The 25,383-nt window shown below is 53.6% G+C and overlaps 1 protein-coding gene across 4 annotated transcripts; it reads left to right on the top strand.

The window, feature by feature from the left end:
* The first annotated feature begins 4,191 nt into the window (after positions 1-4,191).
* MTCH1 (mitochondrial carrier 1) lies at positions 4,192-23,278 on the top strand. Of its 4 annotated transcripts, none has more exons than XM_080806322.1 (13): positions 4,209-4,556; positions 8,474-8,558; positions 12,525-12,631; positions 13,117-13,194; positions 13,644-13,701; positions 14,066-14,117; positions 15,632-15,691; positions 18,395-18,488; positions 20,750-20,797; positions 20,990-21,057; positions 21,357-21,432; positions 22,433-22,551; positions 22,770-23,278. In XM_080806322.1, exons 1-12 carry the CDS (start codon positions 4,236-4,238, stop codon positions 22,502-22,504), a joined length of 1,119 nt encoding a protein of 372 aa, XP_080662448.1. In that variant the 5' UTR covers positions 4,209-4,235; the 3' UTR covers positions 22,505-22,551; positions 22,770-23,278. The 4 variants fall into 4 exon arrangements, with proteins under 4 accessions (XP_080662447.1, XP_080662448.1, XP_080662445.1 ...); XM_080806320.1 differs by having other exon boundaries at positions 4,225-4,556; positions 18,395-18,539; XM_080806321.1 differs by having other exon boundaries at positions 4,192-4,556; positions 22,433-23,278.
* The last annotated feature ends 2,105 nt before the right edge of the window (positions 23,279-25,383 follow it).

Raw genomic sequence — 25,383 nt, 5'->3', positions numbered from 1 at the left:
CTCTCTGTCTTTTTTAAAGATTTTATTTATTTGAGAGAGAGAGAGAGCATGAGCAGGAGGAGGGACAGAGGGAAAGGGAGAAGCAGACTCCCTGCTAAGCAGGGAGCCAACAGGACCTGGGGCTTGATCCTAGGATCCTGGGATCATGACCTGAGCTGAAGGCAGCCACTTAACTGACTGAGCCACCCAGGTGCCCCTGAATGATATCATCTTAATCCCCAGGTTCACCCAAAACTCTAGACAAGTGTCTAATCATATTTGGTTTTTACGGACTACAGCAGAAGAAACTTCTCCCCACCTCTTAGGATTAAATAGACGTTTTTACGTTGGCTGCGAGATTCAGATAGATGCACCTTTCTCCCCTGAGAGAACTGAAGGGCAGAGCACAAAGCAAGAAGGCATTTGATCCTCTGACACCAGTGTGAGCGCGAGCTCAACGAGATGCAGTGCAGAGGCCCTAATTCCCCTCTTTGCTCTTGTGCATTTCATCCCAAGGCCTTGGGGCCTGTTAGTCCCAAAGTTGTCTCCCCCGTTTCCTTCAGAAGGCTTAATGATTCCTCACGCCCATACATTCCTGGTGACCTGCACAATATGCTGGAACTCCTGAGATGGTCAGTTATAATGGAACTTCTTTTGGCATACTTAGAACAAAAGGTGCTTCCTGAATTGGGTGGCTCTCTCTTAGCATGCTTCTCTGCTCCCCTAATTCAGAGAGTCCCCTTTGACAGGAACTGCTGGGCGGTTACTAGCTAATTAGAAGCCCCTAACTCCTTGGGTGGAAGCAGCCCTACACCAGCAAGGTAACCAACCTGCTTTGCACAGAACCCCAGGGCTCCATGACAGAGGGAAGGCCCGTGCTCCCCACCCACCCGCACCCAGAGTGAACAGAGACAGCAGCCAGAATGTTCTCACCCAGAACTCGTAAGCAGGGAGCCTACATCTAGAACAACCCCATTTTCTTTAAAGCAGGGTAAATTCTCCAGTATCCGGTGTGCCTTGCCCCTCACCGGCTGAGGCCTGACCTTAGCATCATGTCAAATTCACTCCCAACCAGGTTAGCGGGATGTCAACCTAGCTGCAATAATGGGTACTTAGTATTTTGTATTCTCTTTTCATTGTAACAATAGTTCCTCACAGGACTCCAGGGATTGGTGGTTTATATACTTGGCAATTCTCAAGGTCTACAGCAGTCTTATTTCTTGTTAATTTTCTGCTGTTTGATCCTACTTTGGGGCATATGGGTCTTCCTAAAACTTCATTCTGTAAGTGGTGCTACCATATTAACTTCGTACAATTATTTATTTATTTACTTTAAAGTATGTCTGTCTGTCTGTCTGTATGTATTTATTTATTTGACAGAGAGACCGAGAGAGACAGCAAGAGAGGGAACATAAGCAGGGGGAGTGGGAGAGGGAAAGGCAGGCTCCCCCCCCACCCCCCGCCCCAGCAGGGGCTCCATCCCAGGACCCTGGGGTCATGACCTGAGCCAAAGGCAGACGCTTAACAACTGAGCCACCCAGATGCCCCTGTACAATTTTTCAAAGTATTTTTGCTTATTGATTCATTTTCTAGAAAACATTTGATAGGTTTCTACCATGTGCTGGGATCTGTGCCAGCATGAATAGGCCAGTCCTGCTCTCAAGGAATTTACAGTCTAACAAGGGAGACAGACAGGAAAGCAGGCAGCCACAATGTTGCCTGGTAAGTAATTGCAGATGGTCATGGGACCACAGGGCGCCACTAATCCAGCCCAGAGCTCACTGCTTTATAGTTCTAAGTACTATTAAATATAAGTACTTAAGTATAGCTCTAAGTAAGAGTTCTAGGTTGCTTAGTAGAGGGAACCCTGAGCAAGACTTTCTTTCATTCAATCATTTCAATAAGTATACTTCTCATTTCTAATCATGTTTGATTTCTTTTCAAATATCCCTGTTCTTTTTTCACACTGTCCTTTTTCCCAGTACTTCTAGTCTTTATTTTTGCCTTCATTTGAAAAAACATCCTCCCCCCCCCCCCATAGTGTCTAGTTCCTGGGAGTACTAATCCTCCTTTTGCCCATTTACTTTCATGATGGAATGTGTTTTGGAGTGGTTTGTAATTTTTTTTTTTTTTTTTAACGTGAGGATTTTTTTTTTCCTTCCTCTTGTGTCCCTGTGAGCCCTGGGTTGTAGAAATAGAGTTGTGGTGCAGTTTGCATTTGCTTCTGCTCAGATCCCTAGAGATATAATTGCTTTGGCTGATCTATTTTTTACTTTAATGTCTTTGCTTAGGGAAATTGTTCAAACACTTAAAACCAACTTACTGAACATTTACTGTATGTATGTCCCCATATTCCCATATTTGGTGGGGAGGAAGATACAAAACAACGCAAGGCAGCTACATTGTAGACAATGCAACACAATGTAGCTGCCCTTCACCCAGGCACAGACTCAAAGGACCAAATACACACAAAAAGTTGGGTGACCATGTAAGTGAGACAGAGTAAAAGGCCTAGCAGTGAACACCAGTCAAGTTCAGAAGGAAAAACAGGTGGAGAAAGATGGTGAGGAAAAGCCCAGAAAAGGAGGTTTGTGTGACAGAGTTTCAGAAGTAAGGTGAGGGGAGCTCCCCTCCCAGCCCACTCCCCCACTTCTCCCCATCCAGAGCCTGACTTCCAGGTGGGGAGTTAGTGTGCTGCTGTGATGTTACCTAAGGCTGTGAATGAACCTGATTTTAAGGTTTCTGTTAAGAAAGCTAAATCCGAATCCAGGCAAAGGGAAGTCATTTAGGGTGCTCCTGAGAGCTAAAGGTAGGTTTGATGAAAGTTGTGTTTGAAGAGGAAAATGTGTAACTTGTAAGGCTACAAAGCTTTGTAGTGATTGAGACCAGAAAAGGCCTGGGTAAGAGAGCCCAAGGAGGGGAGAGAGGAAGGGAGGGACGCAGATGGGCAGGATTTGGATGTTGGTAATGTATAGAGTAATGATTGTCAGGAGTGGCAAGGGGGGAGATGGCTTTTTAGGGGAAAAGGTACGAAGAGAGTCAGAGCAGCCTGCAGGAAGCCTGGACCAAGGGGTCAGAAGGCATACCTCTATTCTAAAGAACCTTCCCACGAAGAAGAACACAGAGTAAGTGCCAGATGCCCCACTGCTGTGTCCTTGCAGACTCTGGGATACTCAATTTTTTCCCATATGAACGTTTACTGAGAACCTCCTCTACCAGCAGGGTTGTTGGGGCTGAGAGTGGGCATGATTACAAACAGGGACAGGGTACTTGCTGTAATAAATACCTTCCTCGCAGGGCTATCACGGGGATCTTTTTTTTTTTTTTTTTTAAAGTAGTCTCCACACCCACCATGGAACCTATCGGGGCTGGAACTCACGACCCTGAGATCCAAACCTCAGCGGAGATCAAGGGTCAAGAGCGGGAGGCCTAATCGACTGAGGCACCCAAGGGCCCCCTCCACGATCGTTCTTGAGTTAACGTGTTGCAAAGCACTTCAACATGCCTGGCATATAGTGAGTGTGAGTTGAAGGACAGTTATCATTACCCATTTAAATATTAGACTTTTGTTGCCTAGCTCAGTGCCTGTGTATTCTCCCATTTAAAGATGGATTAAAACCCTCACCCCGTAGTGAGGGAGATACTCAAATACTTTAGGGCAAAATACTTTCCTAACCGTGGGCTCTAAGGAACGTTCAGCTACAAAAGAGGGAGACAACAGTAGCTAAAGGGCTCCTAAATTTGGCACAGTGGGGAGGATAAAGGGGTAAGACAAGACTGGAGAGCGCGGAGGAGCTCAGACTGTGGGAGGAGGCCTCGAAGGCATCAGGGCCTGGGCTCCGGCCCGCAAAGGGGCGGGCCTAGAACTGCGGAGAAAATTCACCAAGCCGGGGAGGGGGCTTGGAAGCGCCTCAGACCGTACTGGGGGCGTCTGGCTGGCACAGCCGTTGAGCCCCGCCCCCGCCGCCTTCGGGGGGGGGTTCCCGGGGGAGCGGCTCGGCAGGCGGCAGGCTTCACACTTCCGGAACCCCCGGCCCGGGCCGCCCGCGACCACTTGAGCCCCGGCCTGCAACCCAGCGTGGGGTCAGTCCCCAATCGCGCCCGAAGGCCACATCCGGCGTGTACCACTAGCCGCGCCACACACCCGCGCTCCCCCGCAATCGCGAGTGGTGCGGCCCCGCCCCGCCCCCTGACGCCTGCTAGGGGCGGGGCGCCCTTCCGTCACGTGACGGGGAGTGACCTCGCCGCCCCGCGCCATGGGGGCTTCGGACCCGGAAGTGGCGCGCTGGGCTCGCGGCGGTGCCGCGGGGATGGCGGGAGCCGGAGCAGGAGCTGGAGCTCGCGGTGGAGCGGCGGCGGGGGTCGAGGCTCGGGCTCGCGATCCGCCGCCTGCACACCGTGCACACCCCCGCCACCCTCGGCCTGCGGCACAGCCCTCCGCCCGCAGGATGGACGGCGCGTCCGGGGGCCTGGGCTCCGGGGACAACGCCCCGACCACCGAGGCTCTTTTCGTGGCGCTGGGAGCGGGCGTGACGGCGCTCAGCCACCCGCTGCTCTACGTGAAGCTGCTTATCCAGGTGCGCGGCCAGGGCGCCGCAGGGAGGTGGGGGCTGATGTGAAGGTGACAGGCCGGGATCTGGAAGAGGATGGGGGCAAGGAATCTATGGCGAAGGATTTGGGGATGGGGCGAGGTCGGCAGGTTTAGTAGGTTGAAGGAGTGAGAGAGAAAGGAAGCGTTGAGGGACTTGGGGGTGCAGGAAAGGGGGCGAAGGGGTGGAAGCGACAGATTTGGGAGAGAATGGAAGGAACAAGGACTTTGGTGGGTGCAGGGGAGGGATCGAAGGAATGGGGAGAGGGATTTGGAGGATGAAGGAACGGAGGCCATGAATTTAGGAGGGAAGGGGCAGCATTTTAGGGCGAGTAAAGAAGCAACAGAAATGGGGGGAGGGGCGGGAAGTTTTGGCGAATGGGCGGGGAGGAGGATTGGGGGCCAAGACAGAGTATTTAGATGAAGAGCGCATACTTAAGGGGGAGGGTAGCAGGAGCTTGGGATTTGATAGAGATGGATTTAAAGCTGTTTGAGGGGACAAAGGACTGGAGGCCAGGGCCAAAAATTTAGGAGAGAAGAAAGGGCATCAGACTCGGGGAAGCGGGGGCGATGGGGGGGAGACGGTGGATTTAATGGTAAGGGGATTTAGTGGGAAAGGGCGAAGGCAAAGGATTAAGCAGGGAAGAGCTATGCGTTTGCAGAAGGGGGCTCTGGATTTGATGGCGACGACAGATTTGGTAGGAGGAGGGGGCTGGGTGACGCGTTTTGAGGGAGGGGAACAGATAGAGCGACGCAGTGGGGGAGGGGTATGATGGCGATTTGTCTGGAGAGGAGACCGAGGAGGAGGAGGCTTTTAGGGGGAAAGGGATGACGCATTTGGAAGAGAAAATGAAAGTCACAGCTGGGGTGGAGAGATGGGACTTACAGTCCTTGTATGGGGGGGAAAGGGTTATGGAGTTTTGGAATTGGGCAGAAGGGGCCGGTGGGACATACTGTGCCAGGATAGGTAGAGGCTGGCAGAAACTGAGGCCAAGGTAGGGACGACTCTGGAATGGAGCCATGCAGGGGCCCTTGGCGTATGGTGGTGGCCGGCAAGGCTTGCAGGTGAAGTGGGCTGCTTGAGAAAGGGAGAGATTGAGCTGGAAGGATGCCGGGTGGAAGGAGTGCGTTTGGCAGAATTAGGTGGACAAGACTGAGATGGGCACTGTTTAGATAGGGGTGGTTCCAGCCGGGACTGATAACTGAAGATTTCGCCTAGAATTTTCTAGTGAGGAAGGGAGGGAATAGGGAGGGTAAAAATTGACATGGAGGCCAACCAAGATTTGAGGTTGGAGTTGAAGCGAATGGGCGCCAGATTTACTGTCTTTGTAACAGGACCGAGAGAGTGGTAGATACAGTTGGCATGGGAGCAGTTGAAATCTGGGGTCCGAGGAATGGGGCAGTAGATTTTTAGGTGTGACTGGGAATATGACAAGGAATGAGGAGATTCAGTCAGGGACACGAAGATGCCTGACTGGCATGTCATGGTGACTGAGATTTGGAAATGGCTGGTGGGGGAAGATTGAGACTGGCATTTGGTTATGACTTGGGAGCTGATTTTCTTAAGGAATTAGGGCTGCGTTTTCAGCAGTAGAGATTACAGACTTGGGAGAGAAAGTGGGGGCTTTGGAACTGATGTTACCTGAGAAGCAAGGGTACCAGGAGCTGAGTTTTTCATCTGACAGAGCAAGATGGGGTGAGGGCTGGGTTTTTAGGGTGGCAGCTAGGAGGATCTCTGGGATAGAGGATGCTGCAGTACATCAGGAATTGGTGGGAGCAGGGAGGGGGTTTCACAGGAACGAAATGAGGAGCGGCTTCATGGTGGATTTGGTGTACAGTGAGAAGAGCATTGAAATAAGAGTGATTTGAAGAGGGAATTGGGCATGAGGGAGACTAGAGGGTGAAAAGAACTAGATGGGTAAAGATGGTGCCCCCAGTCGGGGTGACAGAGGTCGTCTTTGTGATCTGAACCCAGCTGGTGCTGAGTGTAACATGTTTCAAGGTGAAATCTTAATTACGTATACTTTGGGAATCAGCCATAGTTTGCAGAATGGCAGCTCCCAGTCCGGGGGCGGGCAGGTGGCAGGATTGGAGTGGCAGATTTGGGGGTTGGCTAGATCAAGTGGACAAGAACATGGAGTCTCGGATCGGGGTTCGTCCAAGTCAAGTTTCAGGAGTTGAAGGTTTGAGGGTGAGGAACTGGCTCTGCCAGTGTCAGGTGCAGAGCCGCAGCTCTGGCTGGGGGAGGACTGGCTTAAAAGATCTGGGGATGAACTAGGCTGCATGTGACTTGGGCACAAAGAAGGGAAACTTGAGGATGAGGGGAATGGGGCTGAGATATGTGCCTTTGATAACCCCAGGTGGAAGTTAAATAGACTCAGCAGATTTGGGGGCTCTAGGGTGAAGGGACACAGCAGATTTAAAGGTGCGGGTGGAATCGCTAGGACCCCCAGATGGTGACTAGACTGAGTGAGACAGCAACAGAACAGTAGTAGCTCAGACTTGGAGTTGAGGGTGTAAAGAGAATAGCACCTATGGAATGGAACAAAATCAAAACTAAAGGTTTTCCAGTGAGGAGGGGAGGGAATAGGGGATTCTGACACCTTCGAGCATTTGTCCCAGAAGGGGAAAGGTCTAGAGGGGGAGGGCTAACAGCTTGGGTCAGATGGCTCATCCCTTTCCTTCAACTCCCCTGGGCTACAATTTCATTTTTTTGAAAAGAAAGTGGCCATCATGGAGGGGTTTCTTCATGTACAGTCAGTGATCTGTCATTAGCTCAGAATGACGTCCCCAAGTGACAGCCAGAACTTTCAAAAACACTTGACTAAGGTGAGGAAGAGAGGAAATTGGACCAGGAAAACGCTAGAAGCATACCTAGTCCAGTTTTTAAGGCAGAGCTCCCCAACCTTGCCATTTCTGCTCCCTGCTACATCCAAAAGGAGCTGTTCTGGTCCAGGGGCTTGACTGCCTTCCTTAGAGGGACAGGGCTTGTGTCCTGGCCCACTGCCCAGGAAGGGGACTTCTCGCACCCCACTTAGGTGCTGGTCTAGATACCTTGCCTCCTGCCTGGCCATAGAGTCTCTCTCCTGATCAGTTGGCAGCATCATAAATGGCCTCACCCCTCAGGAGAGACACCCCCGCCCCCAAGGGGTGTGGGTGTCTGTGTCCTCTCCTCTCCCCCATGAGTTTAACGGGCACTATAATTATAACCAGCATCTATACAGCAAGAATTACGATAGCCCTACAGAAATGAAGGGGTCATTGTGTCACAGGGATATGAAAGTAATCAAGATTAGAACACAGATGAAGAATTGTTTGAGGAGCGTCCGGGACTGGAGGTAACAGTTTGCTCTGCCTGGGAGCCAGAGGGACAGACTTGTCCGCCTCTCCAGTGGGGGCAGTCAGGAACTTGAGTGTGGGGTGCACCCTGGGGTGGCTTACTAGGAGGTGGGCCATCTGAAGTTCGGGACTGAGATGGGGGTGTAATGTGTTTGGGTGTTGGTGCCTTTGGGATTGAGATCGGACTGAAATGTTAGCCCAGAGATGGGAATTACCTGAGATTTATTCTGAGTTGAGCGCAGGGTTCAAAGTACATAAAAGGGGGTGGGGGCTTTCTGCACTGGAAATGTCTGGAATTTAAAGGTGAGAATGTTGGGGGACAGGGTGACTTGGATTGTGGTAGGGGTGGGGTCTGGGACTAGACATTTCCATTGGTTGGGAGCCTGTGTGATGCTGATGGTTCTAGACTGCCGATGACATTTCTAGTACCTTTTGCCATGGAGAACACCCAACAGGAGCGCCGTTGGAATGTGTGGGCGAAGAGGCAAAGGCCTGGGGGCATGAGCAGCTGTGAGCCGGATCAACAGTGGAATCTGACCTTCCTTCTTGTGTTTGTTGATTCTGAAGGTGGGTCATGAGCCAATGCCCCCCACCATTGGGACCAATGTGCTGGGGAGGAAGGTCCTCTATCTGCCGAGCTTCTTCACCTATGGTGAGTCTGCTTCCCAGGCTGGAAAGCCCACACAGACGAAACGTCAGCCGGGAGCAGGCCCAGCTGGCCCCGGGGCACACGCAGGGGAGCATGACCCTGTGTCCGACGGGTGAGGGGGGCGGAAGGGTTTGAAGTGTGCCCATCGACAGCGAGTCGCTAGGGTGGAAGCAGGTGAACAAGACAGCTTTGGCCCAACTCCACCTCCTGCAGTTCCTGGACACTGGCCCCTGTTATCCCTGCCACCCCAAGTTGTGCCTGAAAATGGGGGTCCAGAGAGGTTTCCCTCTGCTTTCCTAGCATTCTGGCCCTGTTACCAGTGTTTCTGCTTTGCTGCTACGCCAGCAGGAGGCCTTTTCCAGCAGCTTCCTGGGTTCTTTCCCTTCCTCCTCTTTCCCCTGCATTCCCCAGGCGGTGGGGCCCCCTCGAGCATCTTCCCACACTAGGCACAGAGCAGCCAGTGCCTAGGGTGTCGCGGTTCACCTCCGGCCTGCCCTGAGTGGCCGCTGGAGCTTGGCAGATTGTTTTGCTGGCCCCTGCGCTCCTGGTCCGCGAAGCCGTGGCAGCTTCTTTATCCAGGCCCTTCGTGCAAGCACCCCACAGTTCCTACTGTGGCTCTGCTGGCTAGGAGGTCTCTCCCCAGAAGCCCACCCGGGGGAGCTCGGCCTGGGCTGCTGAGCCCACCTGGCTGCCTCTTACTGCTCATGCCCAGGCCTCCAGGCGCCGGCTGGCTCAGGCCATCCCAGTGTACCATCAGTGTCTCCCAGTGCCCACCCTCACTGGACTTCTCTAAATGTGCCCTCGTTCTCCATGTTCACAGTCAGGCTGATGCCCCACCCACCCCACCCCAGGCTTCCTCCACTTCTGCTCTTCATACCTGTTCGGTCAGTCCAGAATGATCTCTGGAAATCTCTCTGCCGAATAACCTGGGGCTTTGCCTCCTGTCACCCTTCTTTTTTTTTTTTTAAGTTTTTTTTTTTTTAACTTTGTATTTTTTCCTTATTTGAAGGAGAATGAGAGCTGGGGAGAGAGCGTGAGCACACACACAGGGCGAAGGAGAAGCAGGCTCCCTGCTGACTAGAAAACCCTACGCAGGACCCTGGGAGCATGACCTGAGCCAAAGGCAGACGTTTAACTGACTGAGCCACCCAGGCGCCCCCTCCCCGCCCCCTGCCATTTTCTTTTTAATTCCACACACTGTTGGCAGAATCTGATGTCATGGCTCTCTTCCATTTTTGCCACCACAGTGTTGAGGAGCCCATGGCCAGGCCAGACATGTCATTTTGTGGGAAAGTGTGTTCACGTTTGATTTTATTTAGAAACAGTCTGGGAAGGGGAGGGGGGGTCACAGAAGTGGGCGGGTGCCCTGACTCGCATGGAGAAGCTATAGGGTACAGAGTAAACACGGGGTTTGTGGGAAGCTGGGGCAGCGAGCTGCCAGCCTCTCCTGGTGGCTTCTGTGCGTGCTCTGGCCATACGAGGGACCAAGGGTCAGAACCCAGACTGCCTTTCCTCGTGTCACACAGTGATTCCCAAAAGCACTCAGGGTGAAGGGATCTTGACCCACATCTTGCATCTTGCAGAGATGAGCAGAGTTCTGTGCCCCCACTCACCCTGAGTGGAGAAATGTTGTTTCCATCCAGATGTAAACAGACAGCCGTTGGGCAGTTGAACATAACCGTGCCTGCTCTCATGTGAGCAAGGGGGCTCAGCTGTCTCCTATCTAGACAATATCTACTCCTCTCCAGGTCGTGATGGAAAGTGCCACAGCTGTCATGATGTTCTTTGGTGTAACAGCCTGGAGAGTTTTTTCCAGGGACTGCAGAGAGACTGTGGAATGACTGAGCCCTGGCTGGGCCATAGGGATATTTTATACCTTTCTCTGCTCTTACTTATTCCTACATCACCTCTGAGATGAAGGGGAAAGGGGTCCTTACTCCTTTTTTTTCTTTTTTAAGATTTTATTAATTTATTTGACAGCAAGAGACAGAGCCAGAGAGCACAAGAGGGGGGAACAGCAGAAGGAGCAGGAGAAGCAGACTTCCCGCTGAGCAGGGAGCCCAATGCGGGGCTCTATCTCAGGACCCCGGGGATCATGTCCTGAGCCGAAGGCAGATGCCTAACTGATTCAGTCACCCAGGCACCCCATCCTTTCTCCTTTTTTACTGGTGGGCAAATCGGATAGAAAGAGGCTAAGTGACTCACTCTTGGTCACACTGAGGCTTTATCCTGCCTGCCTCTCTCGCTGCCTGGAGCTCCCCTCCCCCAAAACAAACCTTCCTCCTGCCTGTTCACTCTGTGAAGCAGGGCACCCTGCCATGTCACCCAGTGTCTGGTCCCCTCCTATTCCTCTCTTTCCAGCCCCACCCTCATCTCAGAAAGCCACATATGCAGGGAACAGGTGCTCTCCGGCCCCACTGAAAGCCTGTTCTAGCAGTGACATTGAATTTGTTGGGTTGGCGGACATGTTGCCTTGGAGAGAAAGGCACTTTTGCTGGTTCCTGCCACTGCGTGGTGCTAAGGAGCTGAAGTTGGGTCTGGGAGGGGAGCAAGGTATCTGGGAGAAAGTTCTGCTAGCTTCTATTCTAGGTATGCAGGTTTATAAGAATACATCACTTTGGGGCGCCTGGGTGGCTCAGTGGGTTAAAGCCTCTGCCTTTGGCTCAGGTCATGATCTCAGGGTCCTGGGATTGAGCCGGCATCGGGCTCTCTGCTCAGCGGGGAGCCTGCTTCCCTTCCTCTCTGCCTGCCTCTCTGCCTACTTGTGATCTCTGTCTGTCAAATAAATAAATAAAATCTTAAAAAAAAAAAAAAGAATACATCACCTTTTTGAACGTAGTTCAAAAGTTTATATTAAAATAATAGAACTTTGGATAGAGCATGTGATTGGCTCAGTTGGTAAAGCACGTGACTCGATCTTGGGGTTAGAAGTTCGAGGCCCACATTGGGTGCAGAGGTTACTTAAAAAAAAATAAAATCTTTAGAGGCACCTGGGTGGCTCAGATGGTTAAGCTTGGTTTTGGCTCAAGTCATGATCTCCAGTTCTGGGATCAACGTGACTTTGGGCTCTAGGCTCAGTGCAGTCTACTTGTCCTTCCTCTGCTTGTCGCCCCCATCTGTTCCCCCTACCCCTCACGTGATCTCACTTTCTGTCTCAAATAAATAAATCTTAAAAAGAAAGAAAAAAAGCACTGACTCATTCAGGTAGGGTCCAACTTTCCTGACTGCTTATGTTTTTCTCTATAGAACAGTTCACTGGTGCCTGTTTTGGTTACTTCTCCACTAGCTGTGTCCCATCCCCCCACCCCCACCTACTCTCCCCACCCCCTGCTGAGATTCATAAATGCTAATGTGTACCAGGTGGGAGCCTGGGCGCAGCACAGGACAGTGACAGGATGAGGACGGCCTTCTCCGTGGTGTGCTCAGGGAATGTTCTTTCTTCCTTTTTCCCTTTCTTCCTCCCTTAGGTTGCAAACTTCATCGTTGCCTGTGGGCACTCTCTGCCTTTTTCCTTTTTTTCTTGCCCCCAAGGAAAACATTTTTTAAAAAATTAATTTATTTTTCCAGTGTGGGGCTTGAACACATGATGCCGAGATCAAGCGCTGAATGCTCCCCTGACCGAGCCAGCCAGGCGCCCCAAGAGAAACATTTTTTATGAGCAACAGAAGTGGTTTCTGGGTTGTAGTACTGAAGTTGCTGAGTTAAAATACCATATCCCAGCTTGCCAAATATTTCTTCAAAGTTAAAATATGTGACTTTGTTGGTTGAAAATACATTCTGAAGGTTTTACCCAGAGAAATGGGCTAGAGAAGACTTTGGAGTTGGGGCCCAATTGCTTCTGGAGTTTTGGATAGAAAGCTGCTCCTTCCGTGACTGAGGGACAGGACACATTTGGTCTGGGAGTGAGTGTGACCTGGAGTGAGTTCGTCTGGCCCCGGACGTGATGCGGCCATCTCTGCTTTCTTATAGCCAAGTACATCGTGCAGGTGGATGGGAAGATAGGGCTCTTCCGAGGCCTTAGCCCCCGACTGATGTCCAACGCCCTCTCCACTGTGACCCGGGGCAGTATGAAGAAGGTGAGCCTGGGGCGAAGCCAGGAGCAGTTGCCTGAGGTTCTCCTCAGCTCCCCGCCAGCCCCAGAGGTGGCTGTGTGCGCCGTAGCCAGGGCTCTGCACCCTGGCGGCCCAGGACTGTGTCTCCTTGATTGGGAGGTATCCTGCCCTGTAGTCCTCCTGCTTGCCCACAACTGTGACACCGTGCCAGCAGGGTCTCTCCCCCAACCCCTGGAGCTCCAGCCCTGGAGTTACTGGAGGTGGACCCAGCTGCAGGGAAGATTGCAGGAGATGGTTCCTGCTATCCCTGTCTCTTAAGTATGACATTTAAAAGATATAGCTATACTTTGCTTTTGGCCCTCCTTTGTTTTATTTTGTTTTGTTTTTAATTAAGTAAGCGTGACGCCCGTTTGGGGCTTGAGCTCGAACTCACAACCCTGAGATTGAGAATTGCATGCTGTCCGACGGAGCCAGCCATGGGCCCCACTCCTTTGTTTTTTGTATCTCAGGTTTTTCCTCCAGATGAGATCGAGCAGGTTTCCAACAAGGATGACATGAAGACTTCTCTGAAGAAAGTAGTGAAAGAGGTGGGTATCTAGAGCTGGGAGAGGGAGGGGCCCTAGGAGGGCAGTCTGATTATTTCTCACTGCAGAGTGGGCTGGGTCATTGAAGAGACACAGATTTGGCTCCTCGTGTGTGTGTGTGTGTGTGTGTGTGTGTGTGTGCGCGCGCACGCGTGCGCACGCACGCGTACACTCACACACGTGGCTAGGGTAGGACATGGAAGGAACCCTGTCTGCATACCGTAAAGAATACCAGAAAGCCTCTTGGTTATCAGGGGGTCTAGTGCAAGACTCAGTAGCACTCCTCGGTGGAGGGAAGGGGGGTTGGCTGATAAGTGGGGTGATCCCAGGTTGTCTGACCCCACCGGGAGCTGTGGGATCCCAGTTTTTCCCTTGTAAGAGCTTGTGGTTCCCCGGGAGTGCCAGGTCCCGAGAGAGGGCAGACCGAGTCCTCACCCTCTGCTTTCTTCCAGACCTCCTACGAGATGATGATGCAGTGTGTGTCCCGCATGCTGGCCCACCCCCTGCATGGTGAGCCACCCCAGGGGAGACGGCTTCTCCGCTGTGGGGTAACCCCTCGTGGGCTGTAGCCAGGCAGGCGGTGGTGGATCACCGGGAAGTACAGTCGTGTGGGGGTCCTTTCCTGGAACCGCACTGAGGAGAGATTGGCGGGGAGTCCTGTCCAGAGGGAGCCAGGGCCCTTCCTGGGCAGAAGAAACGGGATGCCATGGTCATGGGGTGTGATGGGAATCCCTGAGGCCCTCCTGCCCTCCTGCGCTGACACAGGTCATGCACGGTGGCCACGGCAGCAGGCAACCGCCCCCCCTCCACACACACACTGGGTTGCCCTGTGCTTTGGCCACCATGTCACCCTTGTGTGTTTCTTTTTCCTCAGTCATCTCAATGCGCTGCATGGTCCAATTTGTGGGACGGGAGGCCAAGTACAGGTGGGTAATTCTTCAGAACTGGCAGGAGCGGCCACTCAGAGTCTGCTGGGACAGGCCTCGCTGGGGTCAGGTGCTGTCCCTCTTCTGCCCTCGGTCTCATGCTGGCTTCAGGGGAACATGGCAGGGGCTGCTATGGTCGATGTCCCGGGCCTTTGCTCCTCTCCATCGCATGTCCAGGGCTGCCCTGGCTGATTCTGGCAGCCCTGCAGAGGGGGTGAGTGGGAGCGGAGTTGGCTCAGATTGTGCCCCTCGGGACTGAGCGAGGGTTCTCTCCTGGACCCTCCGTTATGCCCTAAACCATTTAGCTCATTTCGTTTTCTGCTAAGAGGCTTTCCCCCTGTGGGCGTGGGCCTGTCCCCTCAGTGGTTCACCGGTAATCACCCAGCATCTGTTGTGCCCGGCCCTGAGCTGGGAGCTGTGGGTACGTAGCTGTGGGGCCATAGCCATGGGGCCGCTTCCCTCCCCTGTGGCAGTTCTGCCCTCCCTGGGCCCCTAAAGCTCAGTGTAGGACAGTGGGTGGAGGCTAAAGGCACATGGCAGGAGGACAGTCTCTGGGACCCTTCCTAAGACTCTCAGTTCCTGGCTTCTGTTGTTTCTATAGCCGTCCTGTGGTTCCACTGCCATGGCCCCATTTGGGTTCACTAGTGGGAAACTGGCCTATTGTCCCAAACTGAAATGTAATGGTGGTAGACAGGAGCCGGAGGGGAGGATGCGGCTCAGAACCCCGGTGGGCCAAGCTGCATTCAGGAAGAAGGGCTGTGGGGCCTGGCAGGGCAGGGGCCTGGGAGCAGCCTAGCACTAGGGCTTTGGCTCCCACCATCTCCAGCTTTCTTTTAGGTTTCCCCTGCTGCCTAGGCTTTGGAGGAGGTCCACGTAGGACAGGCTGCTCGGCATCACTAGCCCCAGGTCCCAGAGATGGCTCTTGAACCTCTTTTGCATTTCATACCTAAGGCGGCAGCCTGTCCTTGGATCTCTGAGCTTCTGCTGGGGGTGGGGGGCGGGGGCTGTGTCTTTTCCCAGGCTGCATCTGGGCTGTCTGGTTCCAGCATCTCCTGCAGGGCCCCCTGTTCCTTCTCTGCCCCATGGGCAGGTGGGTCCCCACTTGCTACCCCTCCTGCTGTCCCGCTGTTGGGCATGCAGGCCTTCTCTGCCGGAAGGCTGCTTCAGACAGAAGGGCTGTTGCCTTTGCAGTAGCCCAGACTGGAAGCCTAATGGCCAAATTCCACCAGATCCCCAGAAAGTAGCAGCAGGGAACCACTAGGCTTCTCCTGGGGTGAGGGCTTTCCCATCTCTGTAAACTGTAAATACCCCTCACCCCGAGACAAGCGCCCTCTCGTCTTCGCTGCTTGGGTTCTGCCTGGTAACAGAGCCTTCCCCCCAACCCACCTACGTCCCCATCCAAGCCAGGACTAGCCGGCTCAGTTCTAAGCAGGATGGTGGGCTCCCCTCTTCACCAGGGGCTGAGCTCCAAGGTGACCGGGGTACCTCATATTCCTGTCTTCCCTTCTTCACAGTGGTGTGCTGAGCTCCATCGGGAAGATTTTCAAAGAGGAGGGTCTGCTGGGATTCTTTGTGTACGTGAGTTTCTGTACCCCATAGCTGGCCTCTTGGCATGGCTCTACTAACAGACACCTTCTCGACTTCTCAGGCCATAGCCGCCAGGCTCAGACTAACCATGGGGCTCTGCCCCTCCCGCGCAGCTGCATTCTGGCTCCGTAGAGCTCCGTGGCATGTGTGAGCCACGGATTACCGGGACCAAAGCTGCTCGGCCCTTTGCAGATCACAGCTCGCACAGACATGGTACTGTTTGTCCAGCACACGGGGTTGGAGGGGGCAGGGGGCGGGGAGACAGACTGACTGGCCCTCTGCCAGACCATGTCCCTTGGTGCTGGGGATGGGAGCGGGCGGATCTTGCTGAGCTGGGCTACCATGTTTAACATGGCAGGTGTTGCACGAAACGATCTGATCTCTGGCTTCTGGAAAGTCAGGACACATGACTCTGCTGGGCCTGTCTTTGTGCCAAGCAGCCAGCAGCAGGGGCCTGTTGCCTCCTGAGGCCCACAGACCCCCACCCTCCTGGGTGTCTCACGCCCACCTTAGGTCACCTATAAAACAGAAAGCTTATACTGAAAAGACCGTGTCCAGATGGAATAAACCACAAGCAGACCTCAGAGCCACGCCGGACAGCTGTCTTTTGTTTTTGCCTTGTTAAGGTCTGGGCTGGGACCGACACGCTGTTATGTACGTAACATACTGGATAATGGGGTTCCCTGTTCATTCACTGTGGTTTGTAGTTGGTCAGGGGTTTCTATGTAGGGTCTCACTTAACCAAGAAATGACCATGTAGGTGCACACGTGTGTATATGGTTCTCACCAGGAGGGGGTTTTGCCCCCAGGAGATGCTTGAAATGTCTAGAGATGGCTTTTGGTTGTCACAATTGGCAGCTGGTGGGTAGAGGCCCCAGATGCTGTTAGCCATCCTGCAGTGCAGAGGTCAGCCCCCCACAGTGAGGCACTATCTGGTCCTCCATGTCGGGAGTGCTAGGACCGCCAGGCCTTGATAAATACACACACACACACGCACACACACTCACACTTAGGTTTTTAAGATTTGATTTATTTGACAGACAGAGATCACAAGTAGGCAGAGAGGCAGGCAGAGAAAGAGAGGGGGAAGCAGGCTCCCTGCTGAGCAGAGAGCTCGATGTGGGGCTCAATCCCAGGACCCTGGGGTCATGACCTGAACCGAAGGCAGAGGCTTTAACCCACTGCGCCACCCAGGTGCCCCTACACTCACACTCTTATATTCATGCACATACATGTACACATACGTATGCATACGTATAAGCCTATGTGAATAAGTATGTGTTTGCATAAAGGGTACATCAGAACATAAAACGACATGTCACCACCTCTGGTCGTTTTCACACTCACTGTATAGAGCCCTCTTTCCGGGTATGAAGGGATTCTGACTCGACACATGCCTGCTTGTCGGGTTCTGTTGTGCTTCACATGTGTGCGGTCCGGGTGACACCTGTACGTGTTACCACACCAAGAAGGCCCCAGAACGCGTGTGAGTGGTTAGTCTGAGCACAGGTGGAGGCATCAAGATTGGCGATGGCATTTGCGAAGTTTCAGTTTCTTCATATCCCTTATCACCTCGATGTGTGGCGCATATTCTTTTTTTATTAATTATTTTTATTAACATATAATGTATTATTTGCCCCAGGGGTACAGGTCTGTGAATCACCAGGTTTACACACTTCACAGCACTCACCGTAGCACATACCTTTCCCAATGTCCATAACCCAACCACCCTCTCCCTACCCCCCACCCCTGGCCACCTTCTGTTTGTTTCCTGAGATAAGAGTCTCTTATGGTTTGTCTCCCTGCCTGGTCCCATCTTGTTTCGTTTTTTCCTCCCCTACCCCCCAGACCCCCTACCCTGCCTCTCAAATTCCTCATATCAGAGAGATCATATCAGAGATGATGATTGTCTTTCTCTGACTGACATATTTCGCTCAGCATCATACCCTCTAGTTCCATCATGGTGCATATTCTTTTGAACTCTTCAAATATTTTGAAATAAGAGTTTTGCATATTCAGAACTCTCTGCCACACCTCCCAAGAGATAGCCATTCTTCTCCTGGAGAGTTTTCCAGGTCGCTCTGTATCTAAACAAGCAAATAAACACATTGAAAGAAACAGCAGCAGCACGTGGGACTCATTGATCTCCGTCTGGCCTTTTGCCTGTATTTTTGGGGTCTTTTGCAGCAATTTGGAGGGCTGTTTCTTCTGAAGGCCATCTCTTTTAACAGTCAGCCCTCCTTGCAGAAGCTTGTATGGAATGTCTTCAGTGGAACATTCTAGGGGTGAAGACAACAGATGCATCAAGCCAAGTGCTTTGTGGGAGTGGATTAGGTAGAGTCCAGGAGAAAATATAAATGTGTAGACCCTATTTCCTAATCTGCATTTGAAAATCCCAGATTTAGCAACATTCATATCTCTGTGGTTGGAAAACCACTTGTGAGACTTTAATTTGTGGCTTCAGATGTGGCCTGCGACAACCCCCCCCCCCATGGAGAAAAGAACCCCTCTCTTCCTGGTGTGGCTAGCTGCCGGCCCACATGGCCCCTGGAGGCTGTTTTCCTGAGGCTGTACTTTGGATATGCTGATGTTTTGAGCTTGGAACATCCTTATCTCCTTCCTGGGCATGGAGCCCCCAAGAAATGGTCCCCTCCCTCCCCCTGCTTATCTTTGCTCACCTTGTTTTTTAGCGGCTTAATCCCTCACCTCCTGGGAGATGTGGTATTCTTGTGGGGCTGTAACCTGCTGGCCCACTTCATCAATGCCTACCTGGTGGATGACAGCGTGAGTGACACCCCAGGGGGGCTGGGAAACGACCAGAATCCAGGTTCCCAGGTTGGTTGGAACAAGGACTTGTCAATTTTCCATGTACTGCTGATACCCAGGGTCTGGGGTAGATTCAGGACCCTGCGATCCTTAGCACCAGGCCCTCAGGGCTAGAGAGGGTCTCTGGGGAGTAGTCCAAGAGGACACCCTTTATTTTTTTTTAAAGATTTATTTTAGAGAGAGAGAGAGCGCGCGCGCGTGCGCGCGCACCCACGAGTTGGGGGAGGGGCAGAGGGAGAAGGAGTCCCAAGCAGATTCCCCACTGAGCTCGGAGCCCGACATGGGGCTCGATTCCCAGGACACTTGAGATCGTGGCCTGAGCTGAAATAAGAATTGGACACTTAACCAACTGAGCCACCCAGGCGCCCCCTAAAAGGACCTCTTGTGCTGGGATCAGCTTTGCCTCTGAGGAGAGTGGGCTCAAGAGAGAGGAGATTCAAGATCCGTAACCAGACCTGGAGGAGTTCATGGAGTGCCCCTCTTGGGCAGCTTTAGAAATAAAACAGACCCCAGCTTTTCCAAGGTGATGACCCAACAGTGAATCCGGAAGTCAGGACACAGACTAGCTCATAACCCTTTAACTTTTGCTTGATGTTTTATGCTTATGTGAACATTACGACATTTGATCCCAACAGCACCCCAGTTGTGAAGGGAACAGTGCAGGTGTAATGTCCCAATTTAGTGGTAAAAAGTTGAGACCCAGAGATTGAAAGGCTCTCCTGAAGCACTTGGCTAGGAATCGACAGGGTTGGGACTAGGTCTTTCCCTGTCCCGGGCCAGGGGCTCCTTGCCCGGCCTTGAGGCTTTCTAGGTTGCCTGGGAAGTGTCCCTGCAGATGTACCCCACTATTTCGGTAGCATTGGTCTATCTATACAGCCTGGTCTGCACAGTCCTTAGCAGCCTGGGTCAGGCACAGGGAAGCGTTAGTTTTGAGATGCTAAAAGGTGCTTGTTTAAGAAAGGTATCTAGAGACCTGATGGATTGAGTGGCTCGGCCTGAGCCAGGATGAGTTGGGAGCAGTGATGGGCGGGAGATTTTTGGGAGCCAGACATTCTAACAGCGTGATTGCAAGCCCCAGGAGGATAAGCAAGCTGGGGACCTGTCTGTCAGAGTTACCTCGTGGGGTGGGGTGGGGGCTCATGGTCTGTGTGCGTCTGTGTCTGGGTATGTGTCTGTGTGGTGAGGAATGTCCCCACCCCAACTGAGAGCCCTCTGCTCAGCGGGAAGTTGGGTCTGGTCATTTGACGTGGGTAGGTGAGTCCTGTTGGCCTTTCAGTGTCAGCAAATTCAACTGGTTCCTTGGAGACCAGCTCCCACATACCTGGGGTCTGCCGCTTTCTTAGGGCCTTGTGGATGGGGGAGCTGCTGCCATCACATACACAGCAAGGCTGGGGCCCTGGGGGTTGTGGTGTCCCACAGCTGATTGGCTTTCTCTAGCTTTATGGAAAGGGGTTTTCAGGTGCTCTTCTCTGTGTGGCTTAAAGGCTCAGATGAGGCTGCCGTTCCCACAGAGGGCTGGGCAAGGCCGTGTCCGAGGTTGCAGGGTATCCGCCTGCTGGGATGGCCACGTGGCACGAGGCTGAGGCACAGGGAGGTCCCCCTTCCTAGTGAGGGGCTGTTTTCTAGGCAAAGTAGGATTCAGATTTTGGGGTCCAAAGGGGGTGAGAGCTTGGTAAGGTAGGGGATGGCCACAAGTTGAGAGTTTCCCCTCTCCTTTTGCTGCAGGACCAGGATTCTGCATCTGGGGAGTTGGGTGGGTATCTGTTTTCTCACTCAGTAAGCACTTACTGAGCACCAAGTGTGTGCTGAGACCTGGACACTGATCAAGGCAGACACAGGCCAGACCTTTGGAACTCACAGCTTGGTGGGATGCACAGGCCAGCAGCTGGTATGATCCTACTTAACGGGGTCTTCACCTCTGCTCCTCACCATCCCAGGCTGGGTCTCGGGAGTCCTATTATTATACTCCCCCTGCTTCTGCCTTTCAGGGGTTCTCTTGGCTCTGGCTCCGGCTCCAAGGCCACCAAAGCCACTGGCAGACCCTAGAAGGGAACACCGTATCTGCTGTGGTGTGAGGGGACCCAAGCCCAGATGGGGTGTGAGGCCAGTGTATGGGGTCAGGCTGGGGGGCCCCAGACCAGGCAGCGTGGGGCCAGAGTGCTTCTCTGAAGGGCCGCCCGCAGTGCCTGTAACAAACTGGTCTTCCTTTCTGTCTCCAGTTCAGCCAGGCCCTGGCCATCCGGAGCTATACCAAATTTGTGATGGGGGTAAGTCAAGCCAGCGGCTCAGCCAGCTGCCCTTTCTCCTTCCCTGCGGGCCCGAGTGGGGCATGGGAGGCTGGCTCTGGTGATAGCTAGAGGCAGGCCCGGGTGTAGGGTATTGGCACAGTATGCCCTTGCTCCCTGAGTCGGGAATGGTGGTCGTGGCGTCACTGCCACTCCGGTCTCCCTGGGTTTCAGATTGCAGTGAGCATGCTGACCTACCCCTTCCTGCTGGTCGGTGACCTCATGGCTGTGAACAACTGCGGGTAGGTGTGCGCCCCTCCTCCAGGCAACCTGCCGGGGCTGTGGGGGGCAGGGCGTCCAGTTCAGCCTGTCCCCGGCGCTCTGCTTTCTCCTGCCTGGTCTGTGCGTAGGCTGGCCACCCCCACCACCCGCCAGGTACCCCAGCATCCTCTGGGATTCACTGCGCCCCCACCCCAGGCTGCGTCCGTGATTTGGGGATGTGGGTGGTGGCAGCTCCAAGACGTTCCTTGAGCTCTCCTTCTCCTTGGCTGAGCCATCTCCCCCCGTTCAGTGGGTCTGATGTGCTCTCCTTCCTGGGTAGGCTGCAGGCCGGGCTTCCCCCGTACTCCCCCGTGTTCAAGTCTTGGATCCACTGTTGGAAATACCTGAGTGTGCAGGTAAGCAAGCTCCCAACAGAGGCGTGTCTCCCCCCCACCCCCACCCGCCATTCTTCCCCCACACCAGTCAGGTCAGTTGGTTTTGAGGGCTTTGCATTGTGCAGAAAGATGAGAGATTGTCTCGGGGCCCGATGTTGTCATAGGGTGCATTAAGAATACAGACGCCTGGTTTAAGGCATTTTCGTTAAATTTTCACTTGATTTTAGAAAGGATGGGAGAGCGCTAGATCTGAATTTCCTTACTGATTTTGTGAAAGAGTCTCCCTTTCTTCAACTCTTAAAGATTCTGAGAAGGAGAACTCTGAGGGAGCCCACGGAGTAGGTGCTAAAGCCCAATATCTTAGCCCTTGAGTAACATCGCTGCCGTGTCTGAGGCCAACCCCTCGCTTCCGCAAGACATCCCCACTGCCCGGGAGAACCTGAGGCTTGAGCTGGGCCACGTGGCGTGGGTGCCAGTCTTGGGATTTTGTGTTCTCTGCCCAAGCACTCTCCTGCCGGCCTGGAGCCCTTGGTCCCAGAGATCACGGATGCAGGCGTCTGGCGCAGGGCAGACCCTTGCCTTGGCCTAGCCTTGGTTTGCCTTGAAGTCAAACCAGCACCCCGACAGGCCTCAGGGCTGAGAAGTGGATGGATGGGAGGGAAGCAGTGGGGGCAAGAGGCAGACCCCGTTCTTCACAGCAGCTTGAGTCAGGCCTCCCTCCTTCACGTCCTATGGGCATTAGGGAGTCCCAGAAGTCTCTGAAGCCAGAAGGGCAACGAGTCTCCTCTTAGCTCCAGCAACACTGGACGCACTTCGACAGGAACCGAACTGCCCCCTCGTGCTTCAGTACAGGGCATATTCTGACCTTGCCCTTTAGGACTGCCAGCCTACGCCCCCCACCCCCGATCCTGGGGTCTCTGAGCCGCTGGTCCCCTCCTTTGGCTCCTGCTGGCCTTGCCCTGGGGCGGGACGAGAAGTGTGACCTCCCTGGTCACTGACCCACCTGTTCCTTCCAATCCAGGGCCAGCTTTTCCGAGGCTCCAGCTTGCTTTTCCGCCGGGTGTCCTCAGGATCGTGCTTTGCCCTGGAGTAACCTGAAGCCCCTGAAAAAAACACAGTGTCTCAGCCTGGCCACCGCAGGTGGGGCGTGGTCATCTTGGGCACCTGTCAGATGAGTCCGACCTAGCAACACCTCGTTGTGCTCCGGCTAGCGGGGTTTTGGTTTCCACGTTTGCCGTGTGTCTATCCAGAAGGGGAGGTTGAGGGGGGAGCCTGCCCCCAGGGGATGGGTTACCCGTTAGACCTGGGAAGGTGCGGGTGAGGCTGGAGAACTGAGGCAGAACCCCCTTCCTTCACAGATTTGCCGAGTCTGCCCTGCGCAAGGGGCCAGAGAGTGGCTCACAGAGGCCCAGCTAGGATGGGAAAAGGCTCACTGGGTCAGATCCCACCCCCCACCCCACTCATACCCACGACAGCCCCAGCCATCATCCTGCAGCTCAGCTGCGAGCACTGCTCTTCTGCTTTGTAAATAGGGCCTGGGCCCCTTGCACGAGGCCATCATTATGTCCAGGCCTGTGCTTGGAAGCTCCCACTAGGTACTGCCTTCATGTTTCTCAACACTACTCCTCTGACACGAAGGTGGCACCTTCCGAAAGGAAATCATGTGACTTCTCTGAATGTGTCTCCCTCCTCAAACGCTCCTCTGGTCAGTTCCATGGTGAGGACTTAGGTGTGGGATCTGCTTCCCTGCGTGCTTGTCAATGCCCGGAAGTTAGGCAGGCCGCGGTCTTTCATACTATTTGGTTTAAAAGTTCCCGATAAGATTTGACCTTGTCTCCCTCCCTCAAATAAAATGTATTGGTGGTGATTTGGAGTTTGGTGGGGAGTGTGTTATTTTTATGACCGTAGCAGCTGTCTGCGGGGTCCTCCTCGGCCGCTGTGCTTGTGTGAGAAAGGGTCACAGGTGGCTCAGCCTGGGGATGAGAAGTGCTGGGCCTTGGCATAGATCAGCCGTGGGGGAGGCCAGTGGCATAGATCAGCTGTGGGGGAGGCCATTGGAGGATCCCGTGAATTAGACAAGGTCAAGGTGCCAGGTTACAGAGCAACAGCGAGGCCATAGACCTACGAGCAGGAAGGCAGTGCCTGTGATGCCCTCCCATGCATCAGAAACTTCCACCCACACCCCTCCTGGTGTCAGAAAGTTCTCCCAGCACCCCTGTTGGCTCAGCCCCGCTTGCCCATGACAGTCTCAGGTTGTGCCAAGAGTTGTTTGGCATAGTGGTCGTGGGGTTACAGCAGAAGGGGGAGAGTGGGCCCAGCCAAAGACTGAGCTCTCCCTTCTCTGGAAAAGGCACAGCTCCTTTAATTTGCTTCTGCCCAACACCCAGGTTTGTAAAACCGGCAGAACTTACAGATGGAACTCCTCTGGCGACCTCAGGTTTTCCATCTAATGGGGACTGAGTACCAGTTGGGGTCCAGCTGGGTTCCTGGAGTGTTTCTCTGCCCTTGCTCTAGGGGAGTGGTTTCGGAGAGCTGGGGGTCTGGTGACTTTGGGCTGGGTCACCCCCAGGGAAGGCCCCCCCCCACGTGCTTTGGCTAAACCAGTTTTCCCCAGGGGCCCTAGTAGCCATTGACTTGAGGGCAGTTTCCTTTGTGTATCCTTGGTCCCTGGGGGTGCAGGAGCATGCCTGTGTGGGCATCCTGTGAGGGACCACTGGTTGAAGCCTCTGAGGTCCCATTCTCACTTCAGATGGCTGAATTGCCAAGGGAAGGGGGTAGCACAGGTGAGCTAGGTGAGCGGGCCGGGCCTGGCTGGCACCATTTCTTTAGAGAAGGAAGGCCCTTCAGAGGCATGTCTGCCTCCCAGCATGTGACCTTTCTCCAGCCCACTGTGGTTTCCCCCCAGCACTGACCACTGGTGGGGGGTGGGGCAACTTTTCTTCCTGTTGCTCTGCCCTTGCATCCTGTTTTATCCATTGATTCCTTCCTGTGGTTCCCCCAGATGTAGGGCACTCTGGAACGTGAGCTGGGCTGGTGCTGAAGAGCCCCTCTGACAGCCATCCCCTCAGACATTTGGAGAGGCTGCCTCTGGTCAAGAGTGCGCCATGGGTGGGCGTGGCAGGTCACCCTGAGCAGAACCAGCGCTGCTACCAAGTAGTCCCTGGGGACTTGCAAATCAGAACGGCGAGAACCAGAACCAGAAATGGCAAGAAAATCCCTTTGATGCTCTGTCTCAGTTTTTAGTTGAGCAAAGTACAGGTTTTACCCCTGATGTTTTTCAGGCCTATATTCAGATGTGGGTATTGTGCGTGTTAAATGCCCCCTTTGCCAGACCCTTCTGTGTTTGAGGGCTGAGATCTCACCTACCGTTGGAGCACCTGGTATTTCACTGTCAAGTCCTGGAAACTAGAGTGGCAGGGTTTTTAGCTGAGAAAGGAGAGGAGTTGAACTGGGGTGGGAAGGGAGCTGAGCCGTCAGCAAAAGGAGGGGTGACAGGAGTGGGAATGTCCTCGTGGGCAATTAGTCTCCATCCACTCCTCCTGGAAAAAGCAATTCTGATGGACAAAACTGGGGAGTCCTCTGGTAAGCCTTTTGGGGCCCCCTGTGGTGAAGCCTGCATTGGTAGTGGTGGCCTTTGCTGGGTCCTAGTGTAGCCCTTGTTGCTTTGCCAGTCCCCAGATGCCTGAGAGCTGTGTGGCAGAGTGCTGGAGCAGAGTGCTCCCCACTGTGGTCCTTGAAGCCTCAAAGTGCCAGCCACCCTCCCCTCTGAACGTGCCCTCCTATTTACCATGGGCTTGTGCTGACATGTCCCCTCTCTGCCCATTTGTCACAGCCTTGCCTGACAACAAGACATGGTACACCATGTCTTGTTTCCCCAAAAATGAACTTCCAAAGAGGTCCCTACTTCTGGTCTTAGGTGGGTTCTCTTCAAGTGACGGTGTCCTGAGGGCTGGCTACAGATGCTCTTGCTTT

This window comes from Martes martes (genome assembly GCF_963455335.1).
Source record: "Martes martes genome assembly, chromosome: 6".
Lineage (NCBI taxonomy): Eukaryota > Metazoa > Chordata > Mammalia > Carnivora > Mustelidae > Martes > Martes martes.
The sequence above is the reverse complement of the archived record's forward strand: the minus strand, read 5'-3'. Positions and strand labels throughout refer to the sequence as shown.